The 17,216-nt window shown below is 46.5% G+C and overlaps 1 protein-coding gene across 4 annotated transcripts in view; it reads left to right on the forward strand.

Moving 5' to 3' along the window:
* The first annotated feature begins 843 nt into the window (after positions 1 to 843).
* RNF207 (ring finger protein 207) overlaps positions 844 to 17,216 on the forward strand; it is a 48,387-nt gene continuing 32,014 nt past the window's right edge. The window contains exons 1-3 of one of the 4 annotated variants that reach the window (XM_053270128.1): positions 844 to 1,286; positions 9,592 to 10,058; positions 11,127 to 11,317. In XM_053270128.1, coding sequence (XP_053126103.1) covers positions 11,127 to 11,317 — 191 coding nt within the window. In that variant the 5' untranslated portion in view covers positions 844 to 1,286; positions 9,592 to 10,058. Of the gene's footprint in view, positions 1,287 to 9,493; positions 10,059 to 11,126; positions 11,318 to 17,216 lie in introns of those variants that run through there. The other 3 variants (XR_008311141.1, XM_053270129.1, XM_053270130.1) reach the window with 3 other exon arrangements.

Here is a 17,216-nt window from a genome sequence, read left to right on the forward strand (position 1 = left end):
AAAACCACAAAATTTAAGGAATCCAGATGTTTGCTGGCTTAACTGCTGGTAAAAATTTGGCCAAAAGGTACAGTGGAAATTCCATGTTCAGAAGAAGTGTGGTGAGGACAAGCACCTAGGAATGGAATCATTTTCATGCCTTGCTTGTGAGCTTCCCAGGGGCATCCAGTTGGCCACTGCTGAAAATAGGATCCTCCACCTGGGATCTGTACAGGGGAGCCATCAAGATGGGAGGAAAGCTGGTCTTGAGGTCGCAAGCATGAATTGGCCCATTTGCTAAGGAGGGTAAACCCTGGTTTGCATTTGGATGGAAGACTGCATGTGAGCACTGGAAGATATTTGCCTTGCATACAGAAGGTTCCAAATGCCCTCCCTGGCAGCATCTCCAAGATAGGGTTGGGAGAAACTCCTGCCTGCAGCCTTGGAGAAGCCGCTGCCAGTCTGGGTAGACAATACTGAGCTAGATGGACCAAGGGTCTGACTCAGTATAAGGCAGCTTCCTATGTTCCTAACCCATTCTCAGCTGTACTTTGACCTGTGGCAAAATCAAGGCTCCCGTGACGGTGAGGTTTGTAGCTACAAAGTGCCTTTCCAATTGTGTTTCAACTTGCTAATCCGTGCGGCCTCTAAAACATGTGGGGAGGGTGGGCTTTATTTTCCCCATCACATGTTTCAGCCACTTGATCTGACCTTGGGTTAACCTTGACGGTGGCAGCAAATGAGAGGGGGGCGTTTTGGGGCATTGGAGAGAAAAGGCAGGTGCTCCAAAGACATCCCTGACAGGCTCTTTGTTATCTTGCGTTTCTATTTGCAACCCAGAGTAAAATACCGAGAGCTTTCCCAGGAACTGATCACAAGATCAGCTGAGATCTTTGTCACTTGGAATCTGGAGACGGCACCTTCTCTAACGGAAGAGAGTTCTGACTTGACAAAATTACACAGGCATCCTGAGCTGATTCCTCGCTCTTGCCATGCCCAAACATGGTCAGTTCTGCAGTGGAAATTGACTATATTTGCTTTCATTCCATGGATGTACTTCTGAAGGTTTATTGCTGTCTGTGAGAAAAGCTCTCTACGATCATAGCAGCAGAAACAGACTCATCCGAGCGAAAGGTTTTCCCCATGCTTCTACTGATGCAAATGTCTCCCCTCGTCACAACATGCTAACGGGGCTACTGCAATCTTTTTCACTGTGGCCTCTGGAAATCGCGCCAATGAAAGGAGATGGCAAATGGACCTGGTAAGGACGCCAAGTGAAGAGACTGGGAATCAGGCTGAATAAAAAGGTAAGACTCTTCCTGGGAATGCAGAAGAGGAAATTAGGAAATAGTTTTGATCAAAGGACACAAATCCAACCTGCTGCAAAGGGTATTTTCAATTTAATATATTGAAAATTTATTTCTATTTATAAGTTGAAGTGAATTGAATGAATTGTGTGTTCAAGCACACGTGTGTAGAACATGATAAATTGCCAACTGTGAAACGTGCATGATCTTTCAGTTTGGGAATGAAGCCTAGGAAATCAGCACCCACTTTTGAAAACTGCAGTTTTGGTTTTAACTCTGTGCTTCCACAAAGCATTCTGAAACCCTTCACAGTGCTTTGTGGACCATAAATCAGTATTAAGCTTTAAAGCCAGGAAAAATCTCTTTGTGAGTGGGACGTCTTTTTAACAGACCATGGGGGTGCTTCACAGCTGATAGTTTCCTTCCATGGTATTCACCAGTGAAAGGGAAAATGTGTACTCCCATGTATATATTTCTTATGTTTATATACCACCTGATAAGTGTATCCCTAGAAGATAATCCCATCATTTAAAATACAATGAACATAAAAAATGATTTAAAAACAAGCAATTAATAATTTAAATTAATTAATGTTCTAAAAATTAAATCAAGAACATTAATTACTGTTCTTAATTAAAATTAGGATGAGGTGCAGCTGCCTCTGGTACCCAGCAGCCCAAATGAGCCAATTTCTCCCTGTCCTCCATTAATGAGAGCCGTGTTGCCAACAGGTTGGCCATTCATCAGGAAGAGCTGTGTGTGTGAGCCAAGCAGGATGGGAGAAACAATTGATGCTGCACCTCGTTTGACGCCCCCCCCCCCCGCCCACTCATTAGGATGCTGAATGTATGAAAACTGCACATACACAGGTCTGCACATACACAGGTCTGATTTGGGAGCTTTGGCCTCCTGTGTCCCCAAAGACACACACATGGCTAGACAGCCATGCAGTTTTCACACCTGGCTTCTTTGCCCCCTTCCTGCACCCGGGAATGCGGCATGTGTGAACCTCTGCATGGGAGACCTCTGGAATTAGCGCCTGTGTGTTCCTGGGCTTCTCCAGCAGAGGTCACATTAAAGTCCAATGAAATCCTGTCACTTGGAGGCAAACCTTCACACACACACTCCGTAAAATAGCTCATTTCCTTTCCCGATGGGGATCCCCCACAAAAAATTATTTTCAGAAATTAAAAGATGCTTTCTGTGTGCCCAGCTTCCAAATTTTTAGAAATCAAACCTGGGAAAACTAAAAGCACTTTGGATTCTGCTTAGTGTGGGCTGGCTGGCAGGGAGACATGCTTTTCAAATCCCTTTTGGAAACCTAGGAATTGTAGGGATGTGTGTGTGTCTAAATGGCTCTAGGATAAAGTTGCTTCAGTCCCACCAGATGCAAGTCCTGGATCTGGCAGTGGAAGGTCATTCAGAGCAGTCAGAATCAGCCTCAACCCGTGTTCAGACAGGCAGGCCAAATTCTAATCAACTTAGCTTGTATGGCTTCTAAAGGTGCTGTTGGAAAGTTAAAGGACTTTGCGCTGTCTCATGCCTCAGACAGTGGAGGACAGACTAGTAAGTCAGAGAGCTAGAAGGTCAAAGACATTTGGTCATCACTTCCCGCTGCTCTGATGCTATCCCTTTGAAATGTAGATTGCTAATCTCAGGGACTTCCTCCTTCTCTCTCTCTCTCTTGCTACCTGGCTGTTGACCTTGCAACATGGCAAGTCTCTTGCCCTGCACCATATGTGCAGAGAAGAGGGTGAATCCATCTGCATCCATTTAGATAGATAGATTAGAGATCCTAAATCCTCACTTTCCTATCTAGAATGGAATTCCTTAATAAATGCCTTTTATATTGATTTGAAACTAACAATTGGCTCCTTTACTCTCAGCACACACGCATGCCTAACTAAATCTGCTGTGTTTGTGCCTCTGTGCACTCTGCTATATTGAAAAAGGGATTCTCTCACCACAGAGAATTTCCAACAGGTGCAAAGTTGTTAAAAGGCCCCAACTGAGCACCATATAAAAGTAAGGGATAGACTTTGGTAGTAAAAAGCCTAATTGTAGCAGGAATGAATAATGCCCCTTGCGTAGAATGATAAAATTTAATTTTATTTATGACAAGTTGAGCAGGTCCCCCACCTGCTCAACTTGTCATAAATAAAATTAAATTTTATCATTCTACGCAAAGGGCATTATTGGGGTGAGGGTTCACAACAACCGGGCTGTTGATGGGGTCCCTTGGGGTGCCACGCCTCTGCATGTCACAGATTTTGACCTGTCAGAGAGAGAGAGAGAGAGAGAGAGAGTGATTTGCTGAGCTGTGCCGCCCAGCTTTTTGTACACAGGCTTTTCCAACTAGATTTCTAATTGAATCACAATGTTTTTGTAACAGTGACACCCATTTGAAAAATACACCATTTGCAGAAGCTGGGAGGGGGGTTGTAGCAAACAAAAGTAAATGTGATCCAGCTACACTAAGACTCTCATGAGCTTCCTAGTGACTTCCTATACTGTCTTCCTAGTAACTCTTCCATGCTGTGATAAGTAAAGTAAAGTGTGCCGTCGAGTCAATTTCGAGTCCTGGTGCCCAAGAGCTCTGTGATTTTCTTTGGTACAGTACAGGAGGGATTCACCATTGCCATCTCCCGCACAGTATAAGATGATGCCTTTCAGAATCTTCCTGTATCGCTGCTGCCCAATATAGGAACAGCTAGGCATGTGCAAACTGGTTTGGGGGTTCAGTTTGGGGACAAACCGAACCCCCCCCCCCCCGGTTCCGTCTGGACTGGAACCGAACCGCCGCACCAGTTCGCAATTTTTAAAAAATATTAAAATGACTTAAATTACCTCTAGCTGTTTCGTGGGGCTTCCTAAAGACTCCCTTCCTAAAGGGAGGGAGTTCCTGCGAAGGTTCCCCCTCTCCCTGGTGGTCTCCCTCATCACTGCCATGGCCCATGAAACCCTAACCGTGAAAGCTTCCTTTTTGGCCCGTTTGGGCCTCTGTAAATCAGCGCGGTGGCCATTTTGCCTGCCGCTGAACATGCGCAAATGGCCTCTGTGAAGCCATGGGCCATGGCTTCACAGAGGCCAATTGCGCATGCGCAGCGGCCATTTTTTTAAAAAGTACAATGGTGTGTCTGTGTATGCACCTGTCCAAAAATATTATTGCAGATTTTTTGTCAGGAGGGTAAATAGTTTATAAGGCAAGCAAATGAGTACAGTTCACCTGTGGTTGTAAATCAGTCGAACAGGTGGATAAAAGCCAAGAAAAAGTACTGAATTAGCCAGCCTTGAACTCCGATAAGGTGCAAAAGGAGAAAAGAAAGGAAACTAGAAATTAAAAAAACTTATGTGCGATTGTGGGGGGAAAACCAGCAGAAAATAGTTCAAAATTCAAGAAAAGATAGTAATGTACAAGTGGACAAAAGTCAAAGGCTACCTTAAAACGCTGATGGATTTGTCTCCATTTCTCAAGCTGAGTTTCTGGCAGGTGTTATAGCCAAGGAAAGATTTTGGGCAAGAGGGTCTTAAGCCATCCAAATCCCCCCACCGGGGACAGGGATATAGCAAGGTTGGAATGGGCCCAGAGATGAGATTTTAAAATGGGCCCCCAGCCCCTCAAAGTCCAGGGCCTCCGCACACCCCAGGCCCCCAAGGATTTAAGTCTGATATTCCAAAATAAGTATGCTGCCAGGAAATACATTTCACTGAATACACACATGCACACTTCACAATATATAGTGATATACATTGAATACTATATATTTGTGCTACTTTTAATGCCTAGAACACACTAGAAACACTAGAGGCAAGAATATTTATGCTGTTTAGATTCTAAGATATCATGAGCTAGATAGATATAATTAAAACTCACTCATTTCCTTTTTGCCTTCAGCCAGTCTATTCGATTTCAGGAGATGGGAACTGTTGGTGCTGCGCTGATATAGCAGAGCAAGATGCCAGCAAGAACACTCAGACACATGAGTGAAAGTCAAATGTAGCTTGTATTGTAGTACAGGACACTTACATGATATGTAGTCTCAGTAGGTCCAGAAACACATAAGTACTATTACAGAAGGCACATAGATTACAGCAGCCGGGTGGAGCAGCGTGGCCCACTGTGGACAAGTGACTCATGCTTGAGCTGTGTTACTGGCTTTAGCCAATCACATTTGGTCAGTACTCATGACCTTGTTACATCTCACGATTGACTACACCTGTTGCCAGTCTACTTGCTGCAACAGTGACTTGCACTTTTTAGCTCCTTACAGCACCTCACAGGAAATATATCCTGACAGGAACATCTCTGCAAGATTAACCCATAGATAAATCACTATCATGGTCCTGGGATCAATACAAGTCTTAAAAGTATTTAAGAGGGTTGGGTCTTCCAGCCTTAGTAGGATGGCTAGAATGTGGGTTTTAGCTCTTAATTTTACAGATTTTTTTTAAAACCTTGTTCAAAATTCAAGAAAAAAATCTGTAATATACAACACTAACACAACCAACCATTTTAAAAGCCACCCAACTGTGGCACTTATCATACAAAGCTGAGCAATGGAAACTGCCAGTTTCTTTGCAAAATAATAATACATTGAAGTACAGAATTCATCACTAAGAACATAAGAACAGCCCTGCTGGATCAGGCCCACGGCCCATCTAGTCCAGCATCCTGTTTCACACAGTGGCCCACCAGATGCCGCTGGAAGCCACAGACAGGAGTTGAGGGCGTGCCCTTTCTCCTGCCATTACTCCCCTGCAACTGGTACTCAGAGGCACCCTGCCCTTGAGGCTGGAGGTGGCCCACAGCCCTCTGACTAGTAGCCATTGATAGACCTCTCCTCCATGAAGTCATCCAAACCCCTCTTAAAGCCATCCAGGTTGTTGGCTGTCACCACATCCTGTGGCAGAGAGTTCCACAAGTGGATCACACGTTGTGTGAAAAAGTACTTCCGTTTGTTGGTCCTAGACATCCTGGCAATCAATTTCATGGAGTGACCCCTGGTTCTAGTGTTGTGTGAGAGGGAAAAGAATCTCTCTCTCTCCACTTTCTCCACGCCATGCATGATTTTATAGACCTCTATCATGTCTCCCCGCAGACATCTTTTTTCTAAACTAAAAAGCCCCAGGTGTTGTAGTCTTGCCTCATAAGGAAGGTGCTCCAGGCCCCTGGTCATCTTGGTTGCCCTCTTCTGTACCTTCTCCAGTTCAACAATGTCCTTTTTAAGATGTGGTGACCAGAATTGTATGCAGTACTCCAAGTGTGGTCGCACCATAGTTTTGTATAAGGGCATTATAATGTTAGCCGTTTTATTTTCAATCCCCTTTCTAATGATCCCTAGCATGGAATTGGCCTTTTTCACAGCTGCCACACATTGAGTCGACACTTTCAAGGAGCTGTCCACCACGACCCCAAGATCCCTCTCCTGGTCCATCACCGACAGCTCGGATCCCATCAGCGTATACTTGAAGTTGGGGTTTTTTGTCCCAATGTGCATCACTTTACACTTGCTAACATTGAACCGCATTTGCCATTTTGTCACTCACTCCCCCAGTTTGGAGAGATCCTTTTGGAGCTGCTCACAATCCGTTTCGGATTTCACTACCCAGAAGAGTTTGGTATCATCTGCAAATTTGGCCACATCGCTGCTTACCCCTGCTTCTAGATCATTTTTGAATAAATTAAAAAGCACCGGTCCCAGTACAGATCCCTGGGGGACCCCACTTCTTACTTCCCTCCATTGTGAAAACTCTCCATTTATACCTACCCTCTGTTTCCTGTCTTTCAACCAGTTAGCAATCCACACATGTACTTGTCCCCTTATCCCATGACCGCTAAGTTTCCTCAGGAGTCTTTGATGAGGAACTTTGTCAAAAGCTTTTTGGAAGTCCAGGTAGACTATGTCAACTGGATCACCTTGATCCACACACTCGTTGACACTCTCAAAGAAGTCCAAAAGGTTGGTGAGGCAAGATTTACCTTTGCGGAAGCCATGCTGGCTCACTCCCAGCAGGGCCTGTTCTTCTAGGTGCTTTACAATTTTATCCTTGAAGATGCTTTCCATCAATTTGCCTGGAACGGACGTTAGGCTAACCGGCCTGTAATTTCCCTGGATCGCCCCTGGATCCCTTTTTGAAAATCGGTGTTACATTTGCTAATCTCCAGTCCTCTGGTACAGAGCCCGATTTCAGGGATAAGTTAAATATTTTTGCAAGGAGGTCGGCAATTTCACATTTGAGTTCTTTGAGGACTCTTGGATGGATGCCATCTGGCCCTGGTGATTTGTTAGCTTTCAGTTTTTCCAGACAGTTTAGAACATCATCCCTTGTCACTTCTATCTGACTCAGCTCTCTGTCCTCCATCCCTAAAATGCCTGGTTCAGGAACAGGTATATGCTCAGTATCCTCTGCCGTGAAGACAGACGCAAAGAACTCATTCAGCTTAAGCTTAAGCTTAGCAAATACTTTAAGCTTAGCAAATACAGGATTTCAGCTTCAGTTGATAATGCAGTGAATCAAACAAAAGCAAACAAACTGGCAACAATCACAGTTTCCCAGCAATACCACAGCTAAAATAGGAATTGGGATCTCATTTTCTTCTGCAACCAATACCCCACACAACGGAACAACTGGGAGGCAGTGTGGTGTAGGGGTTAGAGTATTGGACTAGGGTTGGGGAGACCTGGGCTCAGAGCAGTGCAGCTCCCTGCAAAAAGGAGGGAGGGAGGAAGAGACTGAATAAGGCTGAACAAAATAATCTTAAATATTTTCCATGGCGTTTGCCACTTGAGGCCATCTTTTTTCTCTTTCAATCTAACCAACCTCACAGGGCTGTTATGAGAATAAACATGAGCTGTCTCTGTATGCAACACCACGAGCTCCTTGGTGCATGCATCAATACAATATCTGAGAGAATTGCAGGTATTAAAATGCTGATCTAAAGCTGATCTTTTTGTTTTAAGCAAAAAAGAAAACAGAACCCTGTGCAGGCACGCCTTCAGTATGTAGTACACCGCTCTGGGCTCCTTGGAGGAAGAGCAGGATATATCATGTGTAAAAAGAAAAACAAACCTATTCACTTAACAAAATGGATGTGGCAATATTAATTCATTGTGACTTTAACAATGTCACTCAATCAGAAGGTTATATATCCACATGCCCTCCCAGAAACACTCTGGTTCCCTAAGGGCCATTTATGCAGAGAGCTTCTATTCCTTTTGAAAAGTGAGATGAAAGTCCCAGCAAACCTCCAGCTAGGAAAAAACCCAGTACTGTACGTTTGCTGGTTGTGGTTTTATTCTTTGCTTTTGCTAGATCAGAAGGTTATGTATCCACATGCCCTCCCAGAAACATTTTTACGATAGCTAAGGGTGCTCAACAGAATGTTGCATCTGGGCGCCAGATCCCCCAGAGAGCCGGTCCTGGTGTGCGGAGGCCCTGGACTGGAAGGAGAGGAAAGTGTGTGTGTGGGGGGGGGTGTTTTAAAATCTCGGCTCTGGCCCACTCGAAACTGGGCTCTGGGCCCATCCTGCTCCTCCTGGGGGACAGTCCCAGCTCTCCAGCAGACTTCGGTCCCTATCCTGACAGGCCCCATGACCATGGCTGCCTACAGAGCAGTGCAGACCAATGCAGAGGCAGCAAGCAGTGGCCCAAAGCAACTTTATGCGCTGAAAGAGGAGGGGTGTCTGGACCTCAATGTTCAGGAGCAGTGTGGTGAGGGCAAGCACCTGGGAATGGAATCATTTTCATGCCTTCCTTGTGAGCTTCCCAGGGGCATCCAGTTGGCCACTGCTGAAAATAGGATCCTCCACCTGGGATCTGTACAGGGGAGCCATCAAGATGGGAGGAAAGCTGGTCTTGAGGTAGCAAGCATGAATTGGCCCATTTGCTAAGCAGAGTAAACCCTGGTTTGCATTTGGATGGGAGACTACATGTGAACACTGGAAGATATTCACCTTGCATACAGAAGGTTCCAAGTTCCAAGGGTCTGACTCAGTATGTGGCAGCTTCCTATGTTCCTAACCCATTCTCAGCCTGCACTCGGTCCTGTAGCAAAATCAAGGCTCCCGTGATGGTGAGGTTTGTAGCTACAAAGCGCCTTTCCAATTGTGTTTCAACTTGCTAATCCGTGAGGCCTCTAAAACATGTGGGGTGGGCGGGCTTTATTTTCATCTGACCTTGGGTGAACCTTGACAGTGGCAGCAAATGAGAGGGGGCATTTTGAGGCACTGGAGAGAAAAGGCAGGTGCTCCAAAGACATTCCTGACGGGCTTTTTGTTATCCTGCGTTTCTATTTGCAACCCAGAGTAAAATACCGAGAGCTTTCCCGGGAACTGAACACAAGATCAGCTGAGATCTTTGTCACTTGGAATCTGGAGACGGCACCTTCTCTAACGGAAGAGAGTTCTGACTTGACAAAATTACACAGGCATCCTGAGCTGATTCCTCGCTCTTGCCATGCCCAAACATGGTCAGTTCTGCAGTGGAAATTGACTATATTTGCTTTCATTCCATGGATGTACTTCTGAAGGTTTGTTGCTGTCTGTGAGAAAAGCTCTCTACGATCATAGCAGCAGAAACAGACTCATCCGAGCGAAAGGTTTTCCCCATGCTTCTACTGATGCAAATGTCTCCCCTCGTCACAACATGCTAACGGGGCTACTGCAATCTTTTTCACTGTGGCCTCTGGAAATCGCGCCAATGAAAGGAGATGGCAAATGGACCTGGTAAGGACGCCAAGTGAAGAGACTGGGAATCAGGCTGAATAAAAAGGTAAGACACTCTTCCTCGGCTGTGGCCAAGGCAGGGTCATTAGGAAGTAGTTTTAATCCTATCAAAGGACACAAATCCAACCTGTTGCAAAGGGTTTTTTCAATTTATTAAGAGCACAGGTGCGCAGAACATGGTAAATTGCCATCTGTTAAACGTGCATGATCTTTCAGTTTGTTTCAGAAGCCTAGGAAATCCGCTTTTGAAAACTGCAGTTTTGGTTTTAATTCTGTGCTTCCACAAAGCATTCTGAAACCCTTCACAGTGCTTTGTGGACCATAAATCGGTATTAAGCTTTAAAGCCAGGAAAAATCTGTTTGTGAGTGGGACGTCTTTTTAACAGACCATGGGGGTGCTTCACAGCTGATAGTTTCCTTCCATGGTATTCACCAGTGAAAGGGAAAATGTGTACTCCCATGTATATATTTATTATGTTTATATACCACCTGATAAGTGTATCCCTACAAAATTATCCCATAATTTAAAATACAATGAATACAATAATACAATACAATACAATACAATATTGAACTGAATACAATACAATGAACATAAAAAATGATTTTTAAAAACCAAGCAATTAAAAATTTAAATTAATTAATGTTCTAAAAAGCGTGGTGTTCTAAAACCAGCATGGTGTAGTGGTTAGAATGCTGGACTAGGACCGGGGAGAGCCGAGTTCCAATCCCCCTTCAGCCACGAGACTTGCTGGGTGACTCTGGGCCAGACACTTCTCTCTCAGCCTTGCCTACTTCACAGGGTTGTTGTGAGGAGAAACTTAAGTATGTAGTACACTGCTCTGGGCTCCTTGGAGGAAGAGTGGGATATAAAATGTAAAAATTAATAAAAAATAAAAATAAATAGTGTAACTCAGGGAAAAAAGTCTGCCTTTGGTGTCAGAGTTCTGGGGATGCTGGAATAGCTTTCTGAGGCCCAAACTGGGTTGGTACAGGAATATGCCAGCTTCCAGTCTCCACAGAACTCTTTGTCAGTGTGCATCAAGAGTTCTGTGGCCAGTGACTGCACTCAACTTCCCGGTAACGCTCTCCTCTCTGGCCACCTCCCTTCCAGATGTCTGGTGGGATCTTCTCCCCCTTGGAGAACCTCTGCGAGCTGGACAACGCCCACTGCCACCCGCTGGTGTGCTTCCTGTGCCATGAGCAGTACGAGCATCCCTGTCTCCTGGATTGCTACCACAACTTCTGTGCCAGCTGCCTGCGGGGCCGGGCCATCGACAGTCGCCTCACCTGCCCTCTCTGTGGGTAAGAACATGAACTGCCCCTTTGCTGAGCTGGGCCTGCCTGGGTTTGCCTTTGGATGGGAGGCTCCACATGAGCCCTGTCAGAGATTCCCCTTGAGGCCAGAGGGCAGGGTTAGAGCGGGCCCCTGGTTGGCTTGCAGAAGCTCCCAGGTTCCCTCCCTGGCTGCATCCCCAAGGTAAGGCTGAGAGAGATTCCTGCCTGTACCCTTGGAGAGCTGCTGCCAGTCAGTGTAGACAATACTGAGCTAGATGGACCAAGGGTCAGACTCAGTAGGAGGCAGCTTCCTATGGAGCCTCCAGAGATGACGGGTGATTGACTCGTGGAAATTGAAGGGTAGGACCAGCTTCTGCTCCAGCTTCCTGTCAGTTTCCCGGCTTCATGCAGCAGCCCACACTGTAAGGTAAAAGTAAAGTTGTGCCGTTGAGTCAGTGTTGAATCCTGGTGATTACGGAGCCCTGTGGTTGTCTTTAGTAGAATACAGGAGGGGTTTCCCATTGCCTCCTCCCGCGCAATATGAGATGAGGCCTTTCAGCACTTTTCTAGATCGCTGCTGCCCAATATAGGAGTTTCCCATAGTCTGGGAAACATCCCAGCGGGGATTCGAACCGGCAACCTTCTGCTTGTGAGTCAAGCATTTCCCCACTGCCCCACTCAAGGTGGACCGCCCACACTGGCATGCACCTATTTATCCCAAACCTCGGACCAGTGTGGCACCTTTTTATTTGGGAACAGGATTAGAGGCACGCTTCACTTCTTTCAAGGAAGCCGCCTCTGGGCTCAAGTGAAGTGTGTCTCTGACTGCCCACTCTTGGACGCTGCTGGGCACGTCCCTTCAGGAATCGCTCGTCTAGGTGTGCCTCCTGTTGGGATGGAAGCCAGCACAGAACAGGGATTCATGCAGGGGCACAACAGGTCGCCTCCTCTGAGGGGCAGGACCCCTGCTGGTCCTGCTGCATCTGCTAGAGCAGATCCCAACTTGGGTTCCTCCAGATGTTGCTGAATGACAGCTCCCAGCAACCCCAGGTACAATTTATGATGACTCAGGAATAACTATTTATTATTTATTTATTTGTTTGTTTGTTTGTTTGATTTCTATACCGCCTTTCGAAAATGGCTCAGGGCGGTTTACACAGAGAAATAATAAATAAATCAGATGGCTGCCTGTCACCAAAGGGCTCACAATCGAAAAAGAAAAGTCAGATAGACACCAGCAGCAGTCACTGGAGGGAAGTCACTGCTGGGGAAGGACTGGGCCAGCTGCTCCCCCCTGCTCAGTCAAGAGAATCACCACATTAAAAGGTGCCTCTTTGCCAAGTTAGCTGCAGGGGTTATCAACTCAGGCAAGGGCACAGCAGGGCAACCTCCTCCCTGGCTGGGCTTCATTTTGCAGCACAAACATGTGTTCCCTCCCCGGCCCCTTGTTTGGGAACTGCTGGCAGGGACGGACAAGGCATGGACTTCCTAAAATGGAAAGGGTGGCTAGGCAGGGGCCTTGGACTCCATCCGTATCAGGGACCAGCCAGGTCAGGTTTGCTTGTAGCTGTCAGAGGCATCTGGGGCTTTGTGACTGCTGGAGGATAAGCGTGGTCTGGGAAATGCAACAAGAGAAACATTAGCTAAGTCCTGGGAAACAGAAAGCGGGGTTGGGGGTGGGGGCAGAGTTGGTCTTGTGGCAGCAAGCATGAATTGGCGCCTGTACTAAGCAGGATCTACCCTGGTTTGCATTTGAATGGGAGCCTCCATGTGAGCAATGGAAGATATTCCCCTTAGAGGATGGGTCTGCAGCTCAGTGGAAGAGCCCCGGCCTGCTTGCATGCAGAAGCTTCCCAGTTCCCTCCCTGGCAGCATCTCCAAGATAGGGCTGGGAGAGACTCCTGCCGGCAACCTTGGAGATACTGCTGCCGGTCTGGGCAGACACTGCTGAGCTAGATGGGCCCAGGGCCGGACTCAGTAGAGAGAGCAGCTCCCTATGAGCTGCAAAATTGATTAAACTCCTCCTTGGTCTGAACTCCATCCTGTCTCGACATGTGGGATGAGCTCCTTTAGCTGGCAGGTTTTCACCCTTCGGGGTTTCACCGCTGTAAATCAGTTCAGAGGAAGAGTGGAAAGTTTCCCTCCGTGGCTCTTTTGTCTTGGAGCCTCCCAAACATGGAGCTGCCACACAATGGACTCCGGAGGCCAGCAGCTGCTAAAAGGAAAGAGGGTCTGCTTTTAGCTCCAATGGAATGCAGTTTGCTGGGGGGGGGGCGCTGGCAGCTCTGGCCGAAAGAGGGGCACCAGCAGGTGGGAAATGTTGCTCCATCAAGGGGATCCTGCAAAGCTTTCTGCTGCTGCAGCAACAACAACAACTCCTCAGCGCTGTGAACTGTCCATCTTTCCCAGAGACAGGCGCCGGTCTTCATCTTTTGGCAACAACTTCTTCACATGCTGTTGGTGCCAGTTACTAGCGCAGTCGTTCTTCAGGATTCAGCCCAGTTCCCGAGTCTTTAGAAGCTGGGTTCCCAACCTTGGGTCTGCACACAGGTGTTGATGGACTACAAGTCTGGCCATTGTGGCTGGGGATGATGGGAGTTGTAGTCCAGCCACATTTGGGTGGGGGCCCAAGGGAGGGGAGAGAGCTGGGCTCTTGGGATGGCAAGAATGAATGGTCCCTTTGCTAAGCAAGGTCCACCCTGGTTTGCATTTGAATGGGAGACTCAGTGTGTGGGGACTGTGTGAGATGTTCCCCTTAGGGGATGTGCCCATAGCTCAGCGGAAGAGCGCCTGCCTGCCTGCCTGCTTGCTTGCCTGCAGAAGGCCCCAAGTTCCCTCCCTGGCAGCATCTCCAAGAGAGGGCTGAGAGAGAGACTCCTGCCTGCAACCTTGGAGATGCCGCTGCTGCTGCCAGTCTGTGAAGACAATGCTGAGCTAGATGGACCAAGGGCCTGACTCTATAGGGCAGTTGCCTATGCATCTACCTAATAGCCACCTAATGGCGCAGTGTGGAGATGACTTGACTTGCAGTCCAGAGGTTGCCAGTTCAAATCCCCGCTGGTATGTTTCCCAGACTATGGGAAACTCCTCTATCAGGCAGCAGTGATCTAGGAAGGTGCTGAAAGGCATCATCATCTCAGATTGCGCGGGAGACAGCAGCAATGGTCATCAACCCCTCCTGTATTCCACCAAAGACAAACACAGGGCACTGGGCGCCAGGAGTCGACATCAGCTCGACGGCACACTTGACTTTACCTATGCATCTGGATGCATCTTGTTTCCAGCGCATGTGAGCCTAAATGCATGAACTCCAGGTGCTTTTTCATACCCTATGAAGAGCATCTGGAAAGGTCCAGTTACAGTTGCCACCAGTTTGTCCGGTGGCGACTCAGGACCGGGCTTTCTCTGTGGCTGCCCTGGGGCTTTGGGGTATGCTTCCTGTCAAAATAAGAGCATCTCCATCTCCTGTTGCTTTTAGTGAGACCCTTGAGAGACAACTGCTTTCTCAGGCTTTTAACTGAAATTAATTTTAAGCTGCTGAATTGTTTCTATCCCATGAAATTGTTTTAACTTTTTTATTCTGTGAAACTGTTTTAATTGTTTTTATATTTGTTGGGTTTTAGGTTGTGTAGAGATACACGTGACAGACAGTATATAAATATGATAAATAAATAAATACCCAACAGCTGCAGAGGTATCTTTTGAACTGTGAAAGCGTATTGGCAGACAGCAACAGGAACACAGGAAGCTGCTGTATACTGAGTCAGACCATTGGTCCATCTCTCCCATTGTTCTTGACTCTGACTGGCAGCAGCTTCCTAAGGGACAGTCCCTTCTGACTGGAAATGCCCAGAATTAAGCTCAGCCCCTCTGCAAGCAAAAGAAGCCCTCTTCTAATCCCTGAAGGGGCTGTCAGGTAGGAGAGGGCAAAGATTTGTTCTCTGTTTCCCCAGAGGGCAGGCCTAAATCGAAGGGGCTTATGTTACAGGAGGGCAGATTTTGGCCAAACCTTAGCAACAGAAGCTCCTTAAGGATAAGAGTGTATTGGCAATGAAGCCTGTTACCTGGGGCAGGGGGCTCTTCCATGCTGGGGGTATCCAAGCAGAAGCTGTACAACCACCTGTTGGGGATGTTGTAGCTCTGGATTTTCTGCACTGAACAGAGGGTGGACTACATGGCCTCTAAGACCCCCCCAAAAGGGCACAATCAGAAATAACTTGTTCTTGACCCTGGTGACCCAAGCTATTCTGCTTCTTCACATTGAAATGGTAGTTTAGACAGGCAGTCGTTTTTAAGAGAGTGGGGAGTGGGTGCTCTCACTTCCCACGGCGGGCTTGCACCGGTATTGTTTTTAAATTGGCCAAATAGGTCTTGCAGGTTTTTGGAAATGAAAACCAACAAAATGTATTTGACCAGAGCTTCACTGAAAATGGGTTTGAACAGACAAACGACTGTCAGACCTTCCTTTAAACTGTTGAAAGAGGTTACCGGCTGCCTTCAGCCTCTGCTGGACCTGTGCCTTCCCCCAGGTTTGTTGTGGCAAAAGTCTCAACCAAGTGTGAGTGTAAAAATAGCCGACTGACTTCCTAGGAGGCCTCACTGAAGGGCTGCATGCTCATGATAAGAGATACTTGACTCCCCTCACCAAAGCCACTCTCCCAAAATAACAGCCAATCGGCTTCCCAGGAGCGCTCAGACTCCACTCCTGGTGGTCCTCTGTCCTTGTCGTTCACAGCTTGCTTGGCGGGTTGTCCATCATTTTAGACTGTTCATTGTTATATTGTCCATTTCAGTTGCATGGTTGCATGCATGTGTGTGTGTGGGCGGGGGGGCTGTTAATGCTGAAATTTGCTGCCAATTGCTTTGGAGAGAAAAAGAAAACAGAAAAGCGGCAGCTCAGTGTTTGAAAGCTAATTTCCAGCTGATGTCCAGTGTTCAGCCACTGGGCTTTAGCCGCTTATGATCTGCTGGACATATTCATGGGACCATGAGACCTAAAGCAAGATGCAAAGGGCGGAAGCCTGTATCTAGAGATCTCTGTCTGCCTTTAAGTTTTTGTGTCTATTATGTTTATTTATTATGTTTCTATACCGCCCAAAATGTGCATCTCTGGGCGGTTTACAATTAAAATTAAAAACATCAAATCACTTAACAATTAAAATCATTTAAAACATTAAAAGTTTTAAAACCCATCTGTTGGGCCTGGCCTTTCAGGGTTTTTAATTAGTTTTAATTGTTTTAATGCTAACCTGGCTTCCAGGGTTTTAATTGTTTCTGATAATTTAATTGTTTTTTAAGATGTTTTTAATTGGTGTTCATATTTATATTTCTGTTTTAATTGTTATTGGTTTTAAATGGTTTCTGTTTTAATCGTAAACCGCCCTGAGCCATTTCGGAAGGGCAGTATAAAAATCGAATAAATAAATAAATAAAACATTTAAAACCCAGTATTTTTAAAAAATACAATACAATAAAAAGTTTTAGTTGTGTTGAATACGGACATAGACCAGCAGAGAATAGCACAGCACAATTAAATTGATGTGCACCATCATATATACAATACTCTTCCTGATTCTAAAGAGCAAAAGTTCAGCCACTATTATCATCACCCTAGAAACCAGAGGTGCACCTAGGTAATTTTGGAGCCTGGGCCCAAAGTGCCTCTGCCAGGAACTCCATTCGAAGATGGAATCCATTCTTTTCCGGTAGTACAGGCAGTCAGGGGCGTCACTATCATAGGGCAAGGGGAGACAGTTGTCTGGGGGCCCACTGCCTTGCCCCCCCCGAGACAAGTCACATGACTGACTCACCTGGCAGGGCTTCCTCCAGTTGTATTCATCCTCCAAAATTGATGTGAGTGTTAAGACCTGGAGCTACCAGAACAGCAGGTCTTTCTCTATTACCATCAAATGACTTGCATTGTTAC

The sequence above is a fragment of the Hemicordylus capensis genome, chromosome 8 (genome assembly GCF_027244095.1).
Source record: "Hemicordylus capensis ecotype Gifberg chromosome 8, rHemCap1.1.pri, whole genome shotgun sequence".
Lineage (NCBI taxonomy): Eukaryota > Metazoa > Chordata > Lepidosauria > Squamata > Cordylidae > Hemicordylus > Hemicordylus capensis.